The sequence below is a fragment of the Uloborus diversus genome, chromosome 8 (assembly GCF_026930045.1).
Source record: "Uloborus diversus isolate 005 chromosome 8, Udiv.v.3.1, whole genome shotgun sequence".
NCBI classification, from domain to species: Eukaryota; Metazoa; Arthropoda; class Arachnida; order Araneae; family Uloboridae; genus Uloborus; species Uloborus diversus.
The window spans coordinates 25,240,260-25,260,012 of record NC_072738.1 but is presented as its reverse complement, the minus strand read 5'-3'; the positions used below and the strand labels follow the sequence as shown (position 1 = coordinate 25,260,012).

Here is a 19,753-nt window from a genome sequence, read left to right as displayed (position 1 = left end):
AATTTTACACTTCATTAACAGATAATCTGCAGAAGCTGGAAAATGCTGTATTTGACGTCTGGATGCAAGGTTCATTCACTAGGACTTTTTGGCATTTCAAGACCCCAAAAAATCTGATGCTGAACCATAAAAGTTCTCCAAATTTTTAAAAATGATCATGCAACGTGTTTTGATTGTCATGGGGCAAATGCTAGTTTTTAACTATGCTATGAAAGTTTGGAAATAAATTACACTTATGTGTTCATTCATTGGTCAGTCTACCTTACCTTTCAGTATCTCTTTTTGATCAGTATAAGAAAATAAATTAAGGTTGCTTACTGTTTTCAGGGCAGCGACAAACCGAAGGCTAAAAGAGGTAGAGGGCGGCCCAAGGGTACCACTGCCAAAAAGATGAAAAAGGTACCTTATTTTTTATTTTAATCTATTTGATCTTCTCTACTGTTGTAGTATTATATCATACATAATGTTTATTTTAGGCAAACAATATCTCATCTGCTTCCTCTGGAAAGCGTGGACGTGGAAGACCTAGGAAAGGTGTAAGTCCCTAAAATTTCTCTAATGCAAATAAAGAAGTGACCCTGTTAATTTTAAAATTCTAATTTGAGGTAACACAAAGATTTTAGTGTACAAAAAAGGCAGAAAAATGAGTGTTATGTTTTCTAAAAAATGCTATAGGGAATGTACAGTAATAACATTTCAACTTTTATCTTTATCAAGAATCCAGCATCAGCCTACCTACCTACCAACCTATAATCTCTTTATAGTAAATAAAAATAAGGTTTCAAAGAAATTCTGGAAGGAAGTCTGTGGGAGACGTGCGTCCAGGAGACCCCATAGCACCTACAGCCTTGAAATTTCGTACAAAATTACTTCGAGCCATGTGGGTGTGAACTTGGGGTTTTTTAAATTCGAATTAGTTTTCTCGTAATTAATTTTTTAAGCTCAAATTTGCCTATTAAAGGGGTGAAAAATTACTTGCATATTTTAATATTATACATTGTTGGAAAGGGTAGAAATTTCCACATTCGACGCAATTTGTTTCAATGCTGTAACTTAAATACGGCGGGAGTTGTTTGCGTTTTTAGCTCAAACTTTTTAGGTTTAGCTAAAATTTAGGCACTACTTTCTTCATTAAATCTATCAGTAAAAGGCAAAGGAATTGTCCTACAGTTTTCTTTTTGACACCACTGAAAAGAGCGGCTTTTTTTACTCCAGATCTAACTTGACCTATGGTCGGAAAACTGAGCTTCTATCTCCAAAGGAAAAAAGTTACAAGCCGTTAAACATCAAGTTCGAATAATCATCATCTCCATTAAAATTATTTATATTTTATTTGGCGTTGTCATAGTTATGTCTTTTCTATTCGCATGTTTCTTCATTCCCTTATTCACAAACTTTAAGGACTTTGATTTAAATGGAAAATCTTAGGCTCAACTCAATTCAAGCCTGGAGCTAAAGAGCATAATTACATTACTGGGACCATGAATATACAAAACTGCAGTTTTGCAATGCTCATAAGTCCCTTAGTCCTTATGACTCTGCAAGTTGGTACAAGTTATTTTGAAACCCGGGGAAGGGGTGCTTTTTGATCCAAAGGGAGCGCATAATGCGTTTTTAATCTGTTTCTTTTTAACAGACAATTTAAATCTTTGCGAATCAAATAAGATTGCAAAGCAATCTTCGGGGCTGCTGAGCGTTAGCGAGCAGGGGGCAGAGCCCCCTAATATATATAAATAATGATATCTAATATCATGCGCATTTTTTGCTCTTGATTTTACTCTTTGTTGTCACCTTATCTTCAATATGTTACACCTCCCCTTTTAAGCATCATAGTCTCCCAACATGCTCTTGTCTCATTTCTGTTTTGGGATACATTCTATTCGTTATCCATTTTTTAGTGTTACCAATCGCTTGGCCTAATGTTATCAATTAGAAATCATATCCATCAGTTAGCGAATCAAGTATACTGAAATTATACATTTATTGGAAGAATTCATTCTTTGCAGACTTTTTTCGGTGAATTCAGCGTTCAGAATATTTGTTGTCAAAAATATACCTGTTCAAGTGTGGTAACAAAAATATTACAAATTATCAAATTATAGTGTGCTTGTTTGTTGTTTTAATATTTACTGCCATTTCATGAAATGACTTATTTTGAATTCTTGAAGAATTCAAAATAAAAAATATATCGTCAGATAAAAAGAAAGCACATTTATTGGGTATGAATGATTAATAGTAAGTAAGTATACTTTCTTACTCTTAGAAAATATATGCATACCCATAAGAATAATTAGAATATTAAAGTAATTAAAGAATAAAAAAAAGTTTCTTTTAAAATCCATATGAATATTAGATATTAGTATTTGTGTAAAAAAAAATAAATATTTGGAGAGTTCCTGCTCACAATGTCACAACAAATAGACCATCTTTTCTTTTCGTATATGCCCAAATAAGAAAAAAGTATATGCAGTGGAATAACTTCATATTTCCAATCTATAAAAGGTAATTAGTATGTATAAACCATGCAACTTTTTAGAATTTAACAGTAAGATGTATAATTAAGATAAGAACTATATTCTACATTACAAACACAGTAGCATAATCTCACAAATCATGTTTTGCAACTGTTTTGAATCTTTCCAGATTAATTCAAAGCTTTTAAATAAAAAGTTTTGTTCCCAGAAAAAAAAAATCTCATTGTCCTTGAAAAGGCTGCTGTTATGCAAATTATAAATCTAGGGATTTGGGCAGGATAATGCACTTATCATTTGAATATGAAATACACATATTTTAAATTAAAGTGTGCAATTGGAGCTTCAATGCTCCCTGTAGTAAAAGCTCATTCTGGTAGGTAAATATATTGGTATATTTCAGAATATTATTTTAAAAATTTTCAAACTGATCTATGCATCTATGTAACTCCAAAAGCTATACAGGGTGTATCAGTACAGCATTTACAGACTTTCTGGCAGATAGAGAACACCTAGACAGTAGGAAATCACACAGCAATGCATGGTCAGAAACGCTTCCCTAACGCAATAGTGACAACACAAAGCACAAGAAAGACAGGACACAAATAAGAGGAAAAAAACATGTTTATTATTTTTAATGCAACAAAAATGCTGGTAAGTTTTTGTCTGGTGTACATGATAGATGTCGTTATGTACACCAAAGCATCAGATGAAGGTGTGTGCACACGTGCGTTTTTTTTTGGCGCGCTGGCTTTTACGTTCGATTTTCCATGCGCCAAAGATGTGAGGCATGCATCACAGCCCGTGGTTGTAATTTCAAACACCTACTTTGATTACAATCGTTGGCTCCTTAATTGCTCATTTTTCTTAGTTTTTTGCTGAACTAAGGATAACAAACATATTTTCTTCTCTTATTCGTGTTGTCTTTTTGGTGATTTGTGTCGTCACCAAGGGCCCCCATATGGGGTGGTGAGTGGGGGCTGAAGCCCCTCTTAGAATTAAAAATTTCCTTGCTTTTAATACATTTTTCTTTGCAAAAATGTAAAAACATTTCTTCAGCCGTTAATGAATAAGTTTTTAAAAATGTCAAATTTTAATAACTTTAATTTGAAATGAAATGAGTTCCCATGGGGAAAATATCTGAGCCTCCCCTTACCAGGGTTGCTATTTTGTCCACTTTTTTGTACAAAGTCTGGGATGCCGGGAGAAATTGGACAAAACTGGAGGCAATGAAAAGTCAACTGATTATCCACGCATAAATTTATTGTTATGATGTAATAAAATTAGCATATAATTCAAAAACATTATGTATTATGAATTAATCATTTAATTAAAATAGAATGATTGTTTACTTTAGAATTGAGTAAAACCAAAAAAAGATTTATAGTTACATAGGTGCAACTAATTTTAGATCATAATTTATTCAAAAGTAATAAAATTTAACAATGTAAAAAAGTTATTGGGCATAATTACACTATTATATATTACTATAGTAGAAATTAAATATAATGGAAAAGTCGAAAGAAATGCTTGGAGACGTACATACAAAATTTAAGATTTATAGACAAAAAACATTTTACTGTTATATTTTTCGAGTTTTTATTGATGTCACCCCATAGTAAAATATTTATGTACTATGCATGTTTTTATGGAGACGTTAACACTAGAAAGACGGTGTTTTGCGTATACCTAGAAAGACTAGCACTTTGACCGCCATACTCAAAAGATTGGAAATTTTCTCCTTTCGGGATTTTTAACCATAGGAAAGATTCGTTTCATCATGTCAGAGTTTAATTTAACAATTTAATCGTAATATAGTCTACAAATAAGTCTCAGACAGCTTTTTTTTATTTAATGTTCGATCAAGTAAAATACACATGCTTTATACAATTGGCATTGAGAAAGAGCAAATTTGTACAGAAAAAGAGGAAATTTTCTTAGCATGTAATAACAAGTACTATAATCAACCATGCATGTGTTTGGTTTAAAAAATATCTAAATATTGCAAGATACCATACATTACTATCTTTTACATTATATCGAAATACTTATGTTATCATGTCACCTGTATATTAGCCATTAACAGTTTTTTTTTTTGGCAATCAGAAACAAATGCTCGTAGTTTTACTTCTGCATAGTTTTAATTTCACCCCTATTTTATACAAATACAAATGTGACGACCAGCAACAGGCTCTGGGCCCAGCTAGGCTGGTCCTAGTCAATTAATTAGTCCCCAATGAAGATCAATGGCCCTCTTAAATGCTATCCACTCCCTTGCTTATTACCGCCTCTTCCGGTAAGCTATTCCAAGTGCCCACGACCCTGCTAAAGTAGTTAAGTTTTTCCTGATTTCCAAGTTAGCCTGAGATTTAAATAGCTTAAAACAATGACTCCTTGTCCTGCTTTCCCCGCAAAAATTTAATCCATTTACATCTTTCATTTTGATAAATTTAAATAACTGAATCATGTCCCCTCTGACTCTCCTTTGCTCCAGGCTATACATGTTAAGCCTATTAAGTCTGGTATCATAATCTGAATCTGAGAGTCCCCTTACTAATTTAGTTTACCCTTCTTTGAACCCTTTCCAATACAAAAATATTGTTCTTCAGATAAGGCGACCAAAAACTGAACAGCATACTCCAAATGAGGTCTTACTAAACTCCTATATAAAGGCAGAAGAACATTCTTAGATTTGTTTGAAATAGATCTATTGATGAACCCAAGCATTTTGTTGGCTTTGTTACTAGCAATACTGCACTGTTGACTAAACTTGAAGTCCTGATTTATAAAGACATCCAGATCCATAACATTTTCTGCCCTGATTTATGACTGAACCCTGTAAACGATATCTCATACGCTTATTTCCATGACCTAAGTGTAGCACTTGACATTTCCCTACATTAATTGCCATACCCCATTTATCTGCCCACTTAGTAATATGATCTAAATCCTCTTGCAGCTGTTTTACTTGTTCTTCATTTTCGACAATCCCCCATAACTTTTTACATCGTCAGCAAAACAATTCATGCTTCCAGAAATATTTTCATTGATGTCATTCATAAATATAATAAACAAAAGAGGCCCTAAAAACTGATCCCTGAGGAACCCCACACTTAAAACATCGCTCCAATTAGAATGATTTCCTCTCACAACTACTCTTTGCTTCCTACCAGTAAGCCAATTTCTAACCCAAAGTAAAGTTTTTCCTCCTATTCCAATGTCAGCTAACTTGCTGAGAAGAGCAACATGCGGTACCTTGTTAAAAGCTTTTTGAAAATCAATATAAACAACATCCACACATTTTTTGTTATCTAAAGCTGAGGTAACCTTGTCGTAGAAATGCAATAAATTAGTAGTACAGGATTTACCTTTCCTGAAACCCATACTGCAAACTAGTCAACAGACTATTAGTCTCTAAGAACATCATGATCTTAATTTTGATCAAAGTTTCGAAAATCTTACAAATCACCGAAGTCAAACTTACAGGTCTATAATTCCCAGCAATACCTTTAGACCCCTTCTTGAAGAGTGGCGTTATGTTAGCCAGCTTCCAGTCCTCTGGCACCGTCCCCGAGTTATAAGAAGCATTGAAAATGTTCAAAATAACAATAAATTTTAATCTTTTTCCTGAGGTAGATACTTATTTATATGCAGCAAAATTGATCAGTGGAGGTGACTTGGAGAAAATTGGAGAAATGGGAGTTCTGTTTTTGAAATTTTTCTCTCCTTTTTTTTCGGCGTCAGACACTTTTCCCTTTTTCTTTCACTGCTTTTTATATTTTGAGCATCAGTTTTTATTAGCGAGATTTCTTCTGATTCTAACTCAGAAGAACAATCCTTTTCTGCAAATCTAGGCTTCGAAAAATATTTGCAACAATTTCATGAAAGCAAAATTATTCTCATCGCTAGGAATATATTTCTCTTCAGATAAGTCAGACTGTTCATTCGAACCATAATCTGTTTTAGATAAATCTGCAAGAGTTTCAGGAATTAATGTTCCTATAAGATTTTGCTTGTCAATGGTTCTCGACATCATGAAGATAATTATGTGACTGAGCACTTCATTATCATCGAAGAAAATAAACGTCAATGCTTCAAGCAAAGCACATGTTTTGGTGCACAAAAGAATTCCAGCAAACATTTTTGGAATTTACCTGTTTACAACTACTTCTTTTTAGACCCAAAGTAATTTCGTGTGTCTAGTCACATGGTTTTCAAATTTACCTTTCTCAACTTTGCCCCCCTGTTCAGATAGCAGAAAACTGAAACCATGCAACCAGCAGTTGTTTCGCATTTTCCTAACAGTTCAAAGAATTAACGTGACCAGCAGGTACTACTCACCCTGACAACTAACAATAGTCCCATAGTACACACAACTGATAAGAGAAAAAAAGAAGAAAACGGATACATAAAGAAAGGTTTACTTAGCAGTCAAAATGATCCGTAGTCAATCTTTCTAGGTATAAACATTTATAGCGACTATAATAATAACCCTAAAGAAAAAAAAAATACTGTTGTAAGATCTTAATAAATAGTTAGGAAAAGTCAATGAAGGAAAAAGGGTTTGAAAATTAAACGCAGCAAATATGAGCATTTAAAAATCGTTTGCAGTCAAAATGACCGCTTCTGTCTTTCTAGTGTTAATGTCATACAATTTACTACTTTTGTAGGGTTTTGGGTATTTAGAACAGTGTATACGAAAGAGGCTATAATGAGCAAGAGGGTAGATAGCTTTAAAATGGCCATTAATCTTCATTGGGGACTAATAAATTGACTAGGAACAGCCTAGCTGGGTTCAGAGCCTGTTGCTGATCATATTTATATTACAAAAACAGATTTCGCTTCATGTCAACATTTCCTTTATTAATATCAAGTAGTTTTTCTTTTCTTTTTTTTTTTCTTTTTAACTATGATTTTAATGTTTTGAGACTCCAACCTTGAAAAACATTTTATTTCTAGTTTTTAATTTTATAAATGCATTTATTATGGGCAATAAACCGCCACATCACAGATAAACATCATAAAATGCACAGCTGATGTATTTGTTTCTAGAAATGCTATTACATGCATTATAACTTGTTAACACTCATTTGATTTATATACACATTTACATAAACTTTAACCAGGGTTGGCAAATTTTTCACAGTTTTATCCGGTTTTAAACACAGTTTTTACGGTCATGTCAAAAACCCCCTTTTTGACATGGTTTTTGACAAAATATTCAAAAACCTAAATTTCTGTCCAAAACCTGCCTATGTTTGATTCTGATTACAAAAAATACATTAAAAAATTCCTGCAAACGTTTTATAGTTTTTGATTTTAGGCACTAGAATATATTTTTGGAGTTTTGGAATTGTAAAATGATGTGCAGTAAACAATCCCAAGCATAATTTAAATTCAACAGGCTTCTCGTCTGTAGAAAAAAAAAGAGAAATAAATGAAAGAGTTATTATAATTATAGAAGAGGAAATAATTATAAATAGCTTAAATTAAACATAATGACTATTAATTCCTTTAATTTTCCAACGCTGTAAGAAGATTGCTCATTTATCTAGTATACTTTCAAACTAACAGATTTAATAAAATAGATATCTTTAACTGTCACTTATTTTATTTAGTCTCATTCTAAATATTTTTTCCCTTGGAGCATGCGGTAGAAAAAATATCAGTTTTGTAGCCTTTTGCATACCAAGTTTATTTCTAAGTTTAGAATGGATCAATCCAAAAACTGGAGAAGATCCTCTCAACAAATGCTGAACAACATGGGCTTGAATGTAAACGCACCATGAGTTGTACAAATTTGACAGAAATATTGGATTTTCTTAGACCTTTCCAACATTATTGTTGCAGAGACATTCTGAACCGAAAACTAATTTCCTGGATATGATGCAGATTCAGCTTAAAAAGCTCTTCATTTTTTGTGTTAAGAGTAGTTTTTATTACATAGCTATGAATATAATTTTGCTGGAGACGAACTCTCTTAAGACCCACACCTTTTGATAGAAGACATTCATTTTCTTCAACAAAAGGCGATATTTTTTGACTTCTAGATTTACCAAAGAAAAAAAATAATTAAAAATATTTAGCTCACTTAAAATTGATAGAATGCTGATCGGCTTAGTTTTGCTTTTACTCAAAATAAAAAAGGTATTACATAAGTGTGGGGGGGGGGGGGGATTACATAGAAAGATTTTTAAATGCATAAAATTACTTGTAACTAATTAGTTTGTTATTAAAATATTTAAACAAAACAACTTTAAAAACTGGATTTCAGTTTTAATATTTGTAACTATTTTTGCGGCACACAAATTAATTTTATGGAGTTAATATTATTTTAATCAATTTTTTTAGTTTAATTTGTATTTTACTTTAATGATAAATGAAATAAATTATGATGAAATCATGTTTGAGGATGAGGAATCTCATATGTTTATGAGAAATGTCAATAACTGCTGTATTTGAGTTTTCAACGTTTTCGGCAAGTTTTTGATGTTAAAAACCTAACCCTGACTTCAACTGATCTTAATTTTTTCATTTTCAATTTAAAATATTTTTCAATAAATTTTTACTTCCTTTTACAAAAAAGGAAGTATTGTATTCGCGAAAAAATTTTCACTGAAAAATCGACCTTGATTTCCATTTTACTCACCCCCGAATGAATATTGAATTTTTTTTTTCGACTCGACCACACGTGGATAAGTACCTAAGAATGTATAGACACGCAAAATATCCATAATGATGATTCCAGAGTCAATTACAACGAATTTTCTCGTGATGTAGGTATGTCTGTGCGTATAAATGTCGCATAACTCAAGAACGGCAAGTCCTAGAAAGTTGAAATTTGGTATGTCGACTAACAGTGGGGTCTAGTTGTGCACCTCCCCTTTTGGTTGCATTCGGGTGTTTCTAAAGGGCTCTTTTGCCCCTTTTTAGGAGGAAATCATTGCTAATTTCGATGTAAACTCAAGTGGGGTTATAATTTGGCAGTCACTTGGCGATATATCGCCAGTTTTTTGGTCGCCAACTTGGAGACAAATTTTGTGATTTTTTTTTTAAAATCTGGTTTCAATTTGGCCACTATTGGTGATATTTAGAGAGTAAACTATTGAATTACATTAAAATTGCCAGTAAAGGGAAAATGACATTAAATTGGAGTAAAAGTGTTGGCCTAGAGCTATTATTTTTTTTCTTGGAGAAATTCCTAAAGTTTTAGAAGGATTAGAAAAGTTTTCAGAACTTACTTCCTTCTTTTTTCGAACTTTGAAAGTCATCCCGCTATTTTACCGGCGCTCGAATTGTTCCCCAGAGCCAACATTCCCTGCATGCGTAGCATGCGTTTGTTGACCCCGCCACGATGATGTGACGTCATAGGAAAGATGTTGAGTAGATTCTTGCTGTATGCATGTGGGAAACAATTTTAAAGAATTTAGTTTTAAACTGTAAACTGGTGTTGAGTTGTTTCCTCAATGTAATTTATGCATGCTTTTTGATATACGTCACGCCATCGCGTAGGGAGATAGGGAATACTATTTAAGTGTGAACTCTCAATCAATCATTCTCTTATTGTTTCACCTCTTGTTTTAATATGTTGTGACTGCAGTCCGATGTTTTTCTGAGGTGCTGAGATTGTACCTGGGAGCTATGTGCTCCGGAGTTCCACGTAGTATAGTGGATTCTTTTTAAGAGATGTAGGAAGTTTTGTCGTTGAGCCCAGCTAGAAATGCGGGCATGTTCCAGTTGTTGCCTTGAGATGAGTTTTTAAGTGAGGGATTTTCTCTCTAAAATTGAGAGTTTAAATCAAGTTGTTTTTTTTTGCTGTGAAAAGGCCTAACAAACAGGACCATTGAAGGTCCACGCTCGAGAGCTGGATTGGATGTCCGTTAGATGGATGGATGGTTCCTGTTGTCCAGGAGGACAGGTTTATTTTCTGAATTCAGCATGGTGGCATGGAATGGTCACGGACAATTTTGATATGGGATCCAAATTTGGTGGATCGCGCCCTCACATGTTGTGCCAACTTTTAAGGAAGGAATAGTTTGTTTGGTATGAACTTTTTAACTCGTTCGTATGAACTATTCCGTTTATGGCATTGGACTCAAGGTTGTACTTATATTAATCTAGTCATATAAATTTTACTGGAACTTTAAACGATACTATTTTTAAGAAATGTTTCCTACTGATATTTTTGGGGGGATTTTTTTATTCAATTGTTGGGGAATGTGAATTTTATTTACACTTGTTATTATTTCCATGTTTTGACATATTTATTGTTTAATAAAATGTTTATTTAATTGTTAAATATGTGTCTGTATGTCCTTTCTTCCCGAGCAGATCATTCCACAAATTTTCAGTTGGGTTTGTTAGCTTAAAACCTGCTTTTAGTTCTTTGAACTTCGGGTTTTGATTGAGCTATCAGTTCGAATTGCCCAACAAAAAGGAAGTCATGTGATGCACAGCTCGTTTATATACATACCAGGTTGTCCCAAAAGTTCTGCACCATCAATGGTATGCAGATTGCGACGTGGATCGGACAACACAGTAAGATGCGCATGCGCTCAAAACTGCCACCAGGGGATCAAGTAGAGGTCATAGAATAGTGTGGATGTTTATTGAGGAGAATAGCGTCCGTAGTAGTAGTGGGACATCGCGAAAGATGTGTGATTCAAAAACTGCGACACGTGCCGTGCTTCGTTTTCTCTGGAAAAAAGGGCTAAGTGTGAAAGCTGCTAGCGAGGAAATCTGTGCAGTTGAAGGACCTGATACGATCAATCGATTCACAGCATCCCGGTGGTTCAAACGTTTTTCGTCTGGCGATTTAAGCCTGGAAGAGCAGCCTCGAAGTGGACGGCCAAAATTGGATATTGGGACCGCTGTGGCAGCTGCTGTCCTGGCCGAACCTCAAACCAGCACACGTTCGATAGCACACAAGATAGGAGTATCCAAAAATACAGTGCACCGGAGGCTCCTTGAACAGGACTTCAGGAATAAGCGACCGAGACAAAGTCCACTTGAGCTGACCCAACGGCAGGCCGATAACAGAGTGAAACTCTGTCAAGAACTTTTGAAAAACCCAAGGGATGATCGATTCTGGAAACGAATCGTTACTGGGGATGAGAAGTGGGTGTTTCTCCGATATCCAGACACGCGCAAACAGTGGGTACCACGAGGTTAAGATACCCAGTCCCACGCGAAACAGGAGATTCGATGTGCGTCAAAAAGGTCATGCTGTGCGTTTGGTGGAATATCCATGGCAGTATTCACTTCGAATTGGTTCCTGCGGTCCGTGCGGTCACAGGGGACCTCTATGCCGAACAACTGGAGCGTGTTCACGCTGTACTTGTACAGAAATACCCCGCTCTGACAAACAGAAAGGGAGTATTGCTGCAACATGACAACGCACCAGCTCATCGCTCCAGAACAGTGCAAGGGAAACTCGAGGAACTCGATTGCATGGAGGTTCTTCTGCATCCTGCTTATAGCCCTGATATTGCTCCTTCCGACTACGGTTTGTTTCGTTCCATGACGCACTTCCTGTGTGGTAAACAATTCAATGACTATGACAAGGTGACACACGCTTGTCAACAATTTTTCGATTCGAAACCTGCCTCATGGTATCATCACCAAATTGAAATTTTGGCACAACGATGGCTAGCTGGCCTGAATCACAATGGCCTGTATTTTGCTGAATAAAATACTTTGCGTTTCTGATACCATTGCTTTTTATTTCAATGCTTGTCTGGTGCAGAACTTTTGGGACAACCTGGTATTTATGTATGCTATTTTGATATTGAAATAGTACTTGAATAGAAAGAATCTATATACTTATTAATTGTTTTAGAACTTCAAATTTTTAACTTAAAAACTTTCAGTTTACCAAAAAAGTGGACGAAATAGAGAAAATGACATTTTGTCCCGGACGGTTTTTCTCACATTTTTTCTGGGGTGGACAAAACAGGACAACCCTGCCATTTACAGTTTTGCATATGGGAGCCCTTGGTCATCACTACGGCCGGCGCCGGAAAAGCATTTCCGACCATGCATTGTATGTGGTTTCCCATGGTCTAGGTGTACTCTAACTGCCCTGAAAGCCTGTAAATGCTGTACCGATACACACCCTGTATAAAAAAGCAAAATCTGTAGTCCCATGGTGTGTGTTATAATGGTTTTCTACTGGGCTAATTGAAATGTTTTTACCGATTTGGTAAAATTGTCTCATTCCGTATTTTAGCAGCATTTAATCATTAATTTATGTTGCACATTTCATCAAGGTCACTACATAGAAAGGAAGAATTAGTATGTAATTTCTGTAAGCTTAATAGCCGTGTTGTTTATGACAGCCAGCCTCCATCCTGCATTCCAGTTGCCTTTGTAATCTATTGAAATTCTTTTTTTTTTTTTGTATTTCCATTCCCCACCCCTCCTCCCTTTTTTCACCAAAAAAAAAAAAATATTGCATTTCTTTCATCTTCCTGTCTGAAAAATTATGTGAAACAAAATGCGTTCTTTCTCAAAGTTTTATTTCTCACTGGGTTTTTTCTCTCTGTGAGTTCCTCCAATAATGGAGCTGGGTTAAAGAACTTAGTTTAGAACCTGTATTTTGAAACTTAGCATGAAACACCTTTCTGAAATTGATCACTATGTTCCAGACATCTGTCCAGTCATCAGTCCTGGCAAACGAAAGTGATTCTAACCTTGGAGCATGTGCTATGCGTAAGCGTCGTTCTGAAAAATCTGAAGAGAAACCAGAACCAACCAGGTAGGTAAAATTGCTGTTCATAAATCTTTGAGTGTGCCATAATTGTGAGCTTATGAATGGGAGATAAGGTTTTTAACTCTACCCACACTTCATGTTTCAACTTGTGCTTTTTTTTCTCTTTTCTTTTTTATTTTTTGTTTTGTGTGTGTATTGTTTTAAACATTACAATAACTGGGCTAAAATACATTCCCAATATTCAATACCAGGATTTGAATTGTGATAAAATATTTTCTGCATAAGATAACGCTAGTTTTGTTTTTCCATCTATATGAGCAAAACATCCTATAGCTTTAATTGAAATAAAGTAAATAAAACATGAATTGTGAAAAAATCTGCTGTTTTTCTCAGCCTTAAAAATCCTAGAGGCAGGGCTGCCACTAGCGACTAAAAAAGCGACTATTTTTAAGAGTTGCAGACTATAACGACTATTTTCACCTAACTGAAGACAAAAACGACTGTTTTGTAAAAAACTGCAACTATTTCAGTTTAAAAGCGACTAAAATGTAAAAAAATATGATAAATGTAAATTTAAAATGGAAATGTATAAAAGAAAGAAAAGATTCAGCTTCAAGTATCATTGGCTGAAATTTTCTAATTTCGAACATACTCAGGTCTGCTAAACTTGGCGAAAGTCGCCGAATGGGTTATCATTGCCTTGTTTATCGCCAAAGACAAGTAAAACGGCCTTTTTTTTTCTCCTGGCCCCGTGAGGCACTGAATACATATTTCTTGCTAACAAGAGTAACAAATAACATTTATAACCTCATAAAGGAAAATGTTAGTTTTGGTGGTTTTTCAATTACAACCTTGTACCTTGTACATCCTTGTATGGAAAGAAGTAGTTTCGATTTCAAACAAAAGCACTTGATTTTTTTTCTCCAAAAAATGCTAATACTCTGGATTAGCCTTTCTTAAATTGTGTTCCACTGAACCCCTCCCAAGGGTTCCATAGAGATCAGTCAAGGGTTCCACAAAACTCTCATTCTTTATTTTCCTTTCTTTTTATAAAACTTAAATTTCTTTTCAAAAAAATGAATTTTCAAAACTTCAACTTAAATTTTGAACTTTAAAGTTTCATTTTGTGAGGCTACAAAATTTTGTTTTTCAAGGTTGTTTACAAATTTTTATTTTGTGTTTATTTTTAATTCAGGTTTTGACATAACAAAATTTTATTTGAAATAATTTTCACTTTGACTGAAATAAAACATTTTAAGGAGGTTGATTCAAACTGTACTACTTTCGTGGGGGGGGGGGGCTGATTTCACAAAAAAACTGGTTAAAAGGGTTCCACCCATTAAAAAAAATAAGAAATGCTGCTCTGGATCATTAACATGGTGGCAACCCACCATTCTTCTCTGCTTGATGTTCTTTGAAGCTGCAATATTCCAACAATGTTATTTAATGAACATTGAGCATTCAGTCTTTTTGTTATAATTTTCATTTTTCTGTCAATGTAAATAAAACTTCAATTTGTAAATGTAAATAAATGTTAACGAATGTTGTAAAAGTGATAGAAAATTTCAGAGTAAGGGGAGGTGGGGCATGTTGGTCCGCTTTTTTTATTTACCATTTTTATCTCATCAAAAAATTTAATGATCAATTCGATTTTCTACAATAAGTGTCACTAAACATTTCTCAACCCCACAGATTTTTTTGGAAGTGTTGAATTGATAAACTTTTTTTTTATATTAATTTTGTAACGGAACCTCGTAAAGTGGACCAACGTACCCCACGGGTGGGGTACGTTGGTCCGCCTTTTGGGGCACGTTGGACTGCATAACTCAAACAACATTTCTTACCTTATTCTCTGTTGTGTGTAGAGTGAAAAATATTCAGTTTAAAAATCAATATAACATATTAAATTGACTTTTTGATTAATCCTCTTTATTTAAAGACAGCAATAAGCATTCACCATTAGTGCACAATCATTTTTTAAAAATCAAAAGAAAAATAGTAGAATATTATTATTATTGGGATTTAAGAGCAAAAAATAGTTTTAAAATTATGTGGGGTAAGTTGATTGGGTCCAACGTGCCCCACAAAGAGTGGATCAACCTACCCCACCTTCTTGGTCTGGAATAGTGACGTCATAATTCTTTTCTTTTTAACAAAAAATGAAAAAATTGCCAATTATATTAAACTAAAGGAACTTACTTTAAGAAAGGAGTTCAATTTTTTCCCCGCTATCTTGATGAAAACCATTAAAAAGAAATGAGTTTTCTGAAAATTACTCAGGACTACTAAAATAACACTTTCTGGAATAAAATTTGTTCAATATAACTGTACCATGTGCATTCATTACATGATTTGTAGTAACATTGGTGCTATTTGTTGGTCATAAAATCAAATAAAAAATATTAATAGTATTAAAATAATTGAGACCGGTCCAACGTACCCCCCCCCCCCCCCCTATTGCTCTAAGCATTTTTCTTTTATGACTCAAAAGCCTAATGTTCAGGGTTGGCTGGATTGGACCCAATGGGTTCTTTTGAAAAAAAAAACATTTAAAAAAACCCATTAATCAGCCCACTTTTGGGGTTTTTTTTAAAAAAATTTCTGAGAAGGGGTTTTAAAAAAATTAATTAATTTAAATACTTTTACAATTTAAACTTTTTTATATATTTGTTCTTCACCATAGACAAGGGACATAAAAAATGAATTTTGACCTTTTATAGTATTTCTTAACTCTTAATGGCATTAAAAAATTACTTCAAAGATTTTAAATAAGTATATTTAACTTTTTTCTTCAACTGGTCTGTAAATAAGTCAAATTATCTTGACTAAGTCCTGTCACGTCTGATACATGGAACTAAAAAGCTCATAACTCGTTTTTCATTCTACTGAAAAATTTCGACCAGGTGCCATCTTCAGCAGAAAAATCAGAGCTTTCGATGGACACGTAATGTTAATATGTGCAAGTATTTTTTCATCCCCATATTAGAGAATTTATACGAAAATTGTGTTTTATTGCCCCCCAAGGGGGTTTTGCCCCCATAACGGACCGAAAACTACCCTATGTGTTATTCTGATGCATAAGCTATATTATTGTAAAGTTTCATCAAAATCCATCCAGTAGTTTTTGCGTGAAAGAGTAACAAACATCCATACATCCATACAGACAAACTTTCACATATCTAATAGTAGTAAGATGCAGCTGAGGTATGTCTATTCATCAAAGTTTATGTAGCATGATTTAATATTAATGCTATATAAAAGGTAATGGTACACTATTTTAGATACTATTTTCTTTTTTTGGCAACTATTTTTCACTTAAGGGGCTATTAAAACGACTATTTTTGGGGCCATCGCTCAGTGGCAGCCCTGTAGGTGGTCTGCTGGTCTGAGACCTAAGAAAATTGCTTCTAACAATCTTGCAAAATTTTCATATTTTCCAATTTACATTAATATTAATTAAATTTTAATTATAATATATGAATTTTAAATTAAAACCAATTGGCTACATTATGAAGATTTTGAGGAAAATGAGATCTAAATCAACTGGTTATAAATTTATGTAGCAGCATATTTTATAATAAGATAAACTTTGTGTTATGTGGACCAGTCAGTTAGTTTGTTTAACCAGTATATCCTGCATCCACAGGATCAGTTATTTTTTCTGAGAATTTCTAATGCTGGTTTCTTGACAAATTGTGCTTTATTTACATTATTTTTTCATTTCAATCATGTTTTAACACAGAGCATATTTAATCATTTTTCATTTTACCCCTAAGCCTTTCTATAAAAAATCTTTTTCATCTCAATGTCATAATCGGCACTGTCTCTTTTAAACAAATGAGTCCCTCAGGTCCGTGACCAGGTTTTCCCAAAGGGAAGTGTTCTGATGAATTTTCCACCTCTGCTGACATTGCCAAAGAATAGCAATAGATAAATTAATAAATAGGGATAATTAAATAAATGAAAAAAAAAAGAATTTAAAAATGTTTGATGAAACTTGAGTTTATTTCAGTTTGATGACGAAAGTGTGCTCTAATTTTAGTCATCTTCTTCCAACAAAAGTCTTTTTTTTTCTACACTTTTACTATTTCAAAAAAGTAAATACATATCTTTTTGTATCTTTATTGAGGGTAATTCAATAAAAAAACACAGGCAATAAATTAAACTGGAGTTCTTTAAAAATGAAAATTGAATACCAAAGGAATACTGATCTATTTCATTCCAGCAACATTCTACCTCTACAGTGTAGCGACCAGACAAGCTTCATCTAAAATCTAATTACACAAGAAATACAAATATTATTCCAGATGCTTAGCTGTGAGATTGATTTAACCGTTCCATCATCATTGAACTAACAGCTATCCCTGACCTTGTTTGGTTTGAAGGATTATCTCTCTTAATTAAACATTATTCAGGCACTTTTTATTTTAAAACAAAATGGTACACGATATTCTTTGTCTCATTTTTATGAGTTTTAAATCAAATTGATTATCTTTATTTATAATGATCAAGAGACCAATGTGTAATTACCCCTGAGTGTGGCGATCTTCCCTTATGTAACGTTGTACTACATGTAGTTGTCCAGTTGTATGTTTGACCTTCAGGTTTGTTGATGGTAGTGGCAAAGTAAATTTTTATTAAAAATCGTAATCACTTAAATAGGAGCCAAATTCCGTTACATAAATGGGCAAATTCAAGTTTTCAGGGGTCGATTTAGGTTTAATTTTTTGGGGGTTTTCTGGGGGGGGGGGGGGGGGTATGGAAAAGCAAAATGTTTTTGCGAATTTTCTTTATTTTTTGTAAAACAGAAATTATCGTGAATTTCCCTTTTCTTCCTGTGGAAAAAAAAGTTATGCATATCAGGTTAGTATTTAATGTAAGAGGTAAAAATTTAAATATATACAATGTTTTTTTTCTCTGAAAATCTCTGATATGCTTTTTTCACATATAATTTTTTTGCTGAAAATCCTGACTTTTCATTGCTGAATTTGATCATAGTTGAAACTCATGATTTTCCATGACTTTTCAGGAGCAAGGACATCCTGTAAAATATTTATTTAATTTGGAAGTATTTGGTCATTGAAGCAAAATTAACCAGCTGAAATCTTCAAGGTTGAAAGAGCACTTTTATGATAACGGTAAAAAAAGACTACAATTTTTAACTGGCTAATGGCCACTAAACCTAAAGCACTTAGTGGCTACAACTGTCACCAAGTTTTGAAGTACAAAAAAAGGAGAGGGGGGGGGGGTATTTTTTACTACTCTAATAAAAAATAAATAAATAGGATCTTTCACATTCTAAAAGAGAATTGCTTTTTTCGTATTCATTTACAAAAACATGCATTTTGAAAAATTTAGGTTAAAATAGGTTTTTGAATTGTTTCAAAATAGATAAATGAAAAGTCAAGATTAACTGCATTTCAGATGAAAGTTTTTTTTTAGTTCATAGCAAAGCCTCCAAAGCAGTGAGGATTAAATGCAATTGTTCAGATAAAATTTCTCTTTTCTAGAAACTAATTAATTTAAAATATTTTTTTTAAAAAAAAGGAGGATTTCTGCCACATTTTGTGAAATTTTCAATATTTTGAGCTGAGATAAGAATCTAATTCTGTTTTTGGAAGCTTAGGCAATAGTCTTGTCCATTTCCATATTGCAATGACCAAACATGGCCAGTATGAAAAATTTAAGTTAAATTTTTGAATTTATTGGATAAAAATTATTATGTATAATTAAACATCTTCAAAAAACTATAATTTAGATGAAATAGTTTGTGTTTAGAACATTAGCGGCCGAAGCAATGAAGGTAAAATAATATTCTGAAGGTAAAATTTGAAGGATCAAAATTTTGATTTTTCAAGAAACTAGTTATTTTTAAAAAAAAAAAAAAAGAAATTACTGCACATTTTGCGTTATTTTCAATAGTTTGCATAGCAATTATCTTCCAATTCGGTTTTTGAAAACTTAAGCACTCAAAGAGTTTTGTCTATTTCTATTTTAGGAATGACCAAAAATGATGGCTACACCAAATATTACAATCTAGATTTTATCTAGCAGCATAAAAATAATTAAAAAATCCTCATGAAACCACAATTTAGTTGAAATATTGTAGTTTTTAGCTCATGTCCCCCACACATACAGGAAAGGGAAATGAAGGGCGGGGGGGGGGGGAGGGGGCAAGGATGAAGCTGCAGTCTCTGGGTGGCATAACTGAGCTGTTGGTATATTGCATGTAACACAAAAAATCGCACAAGGAATTTTTTGTTAAATTTTATGCAGGAAATCATAACAATGAATATTTCTACACTTTAAATTGTCATATTTTATAAGGAAAAAAAATGGAAAGATTAGGTAGAAACATTCATTTATATCACACTATTTAATTTTCATGTAATTTATTCTGAGTGAGAACACTAAACTTTGCTCTATGTACAGGTAGTTATCAAAATAATGGAAACACTTGTGAATAAAAGTGATTTTTGGAATGTGCTTTGTAAGTAATAAATAATAAAACTAGATTTCTGTTTTTTTTTTTAAATTATTATTTATTTTTTTAATTTTATATATAAATAGC

The 19,753-nt window shown here is 33.3% G+C and overlaps 1 protein-coding gene across 1 annotated transcript in view; it reads left to right on the top strand.

The window, feature by feature from the left end:
• Nucleotides 1-19,753, top strand: part of LOC129227694 (serine/threonine-protein phosphatase 6 regulatory ankyrin repeat subunit B-like) — a 55,516-nt gene that overhangs the window by 20,159 nt on the left and 15,604 nt on the right. Inside the window, exons 3-5 of the mRNA XM_054862288.1 lie at nt 328-399; nt 477-536; nt 13,118-13,227. Coding sequence (XP_054718263.1) covers nt 328-399; nt 477-536; nt 13,118-13,227 — 242 coding nt within the window. The remainder of the gene's footprint in view (nt 1-327; nt 400-476; nt 537-13,117; nt 13,228-19,753) is intronic.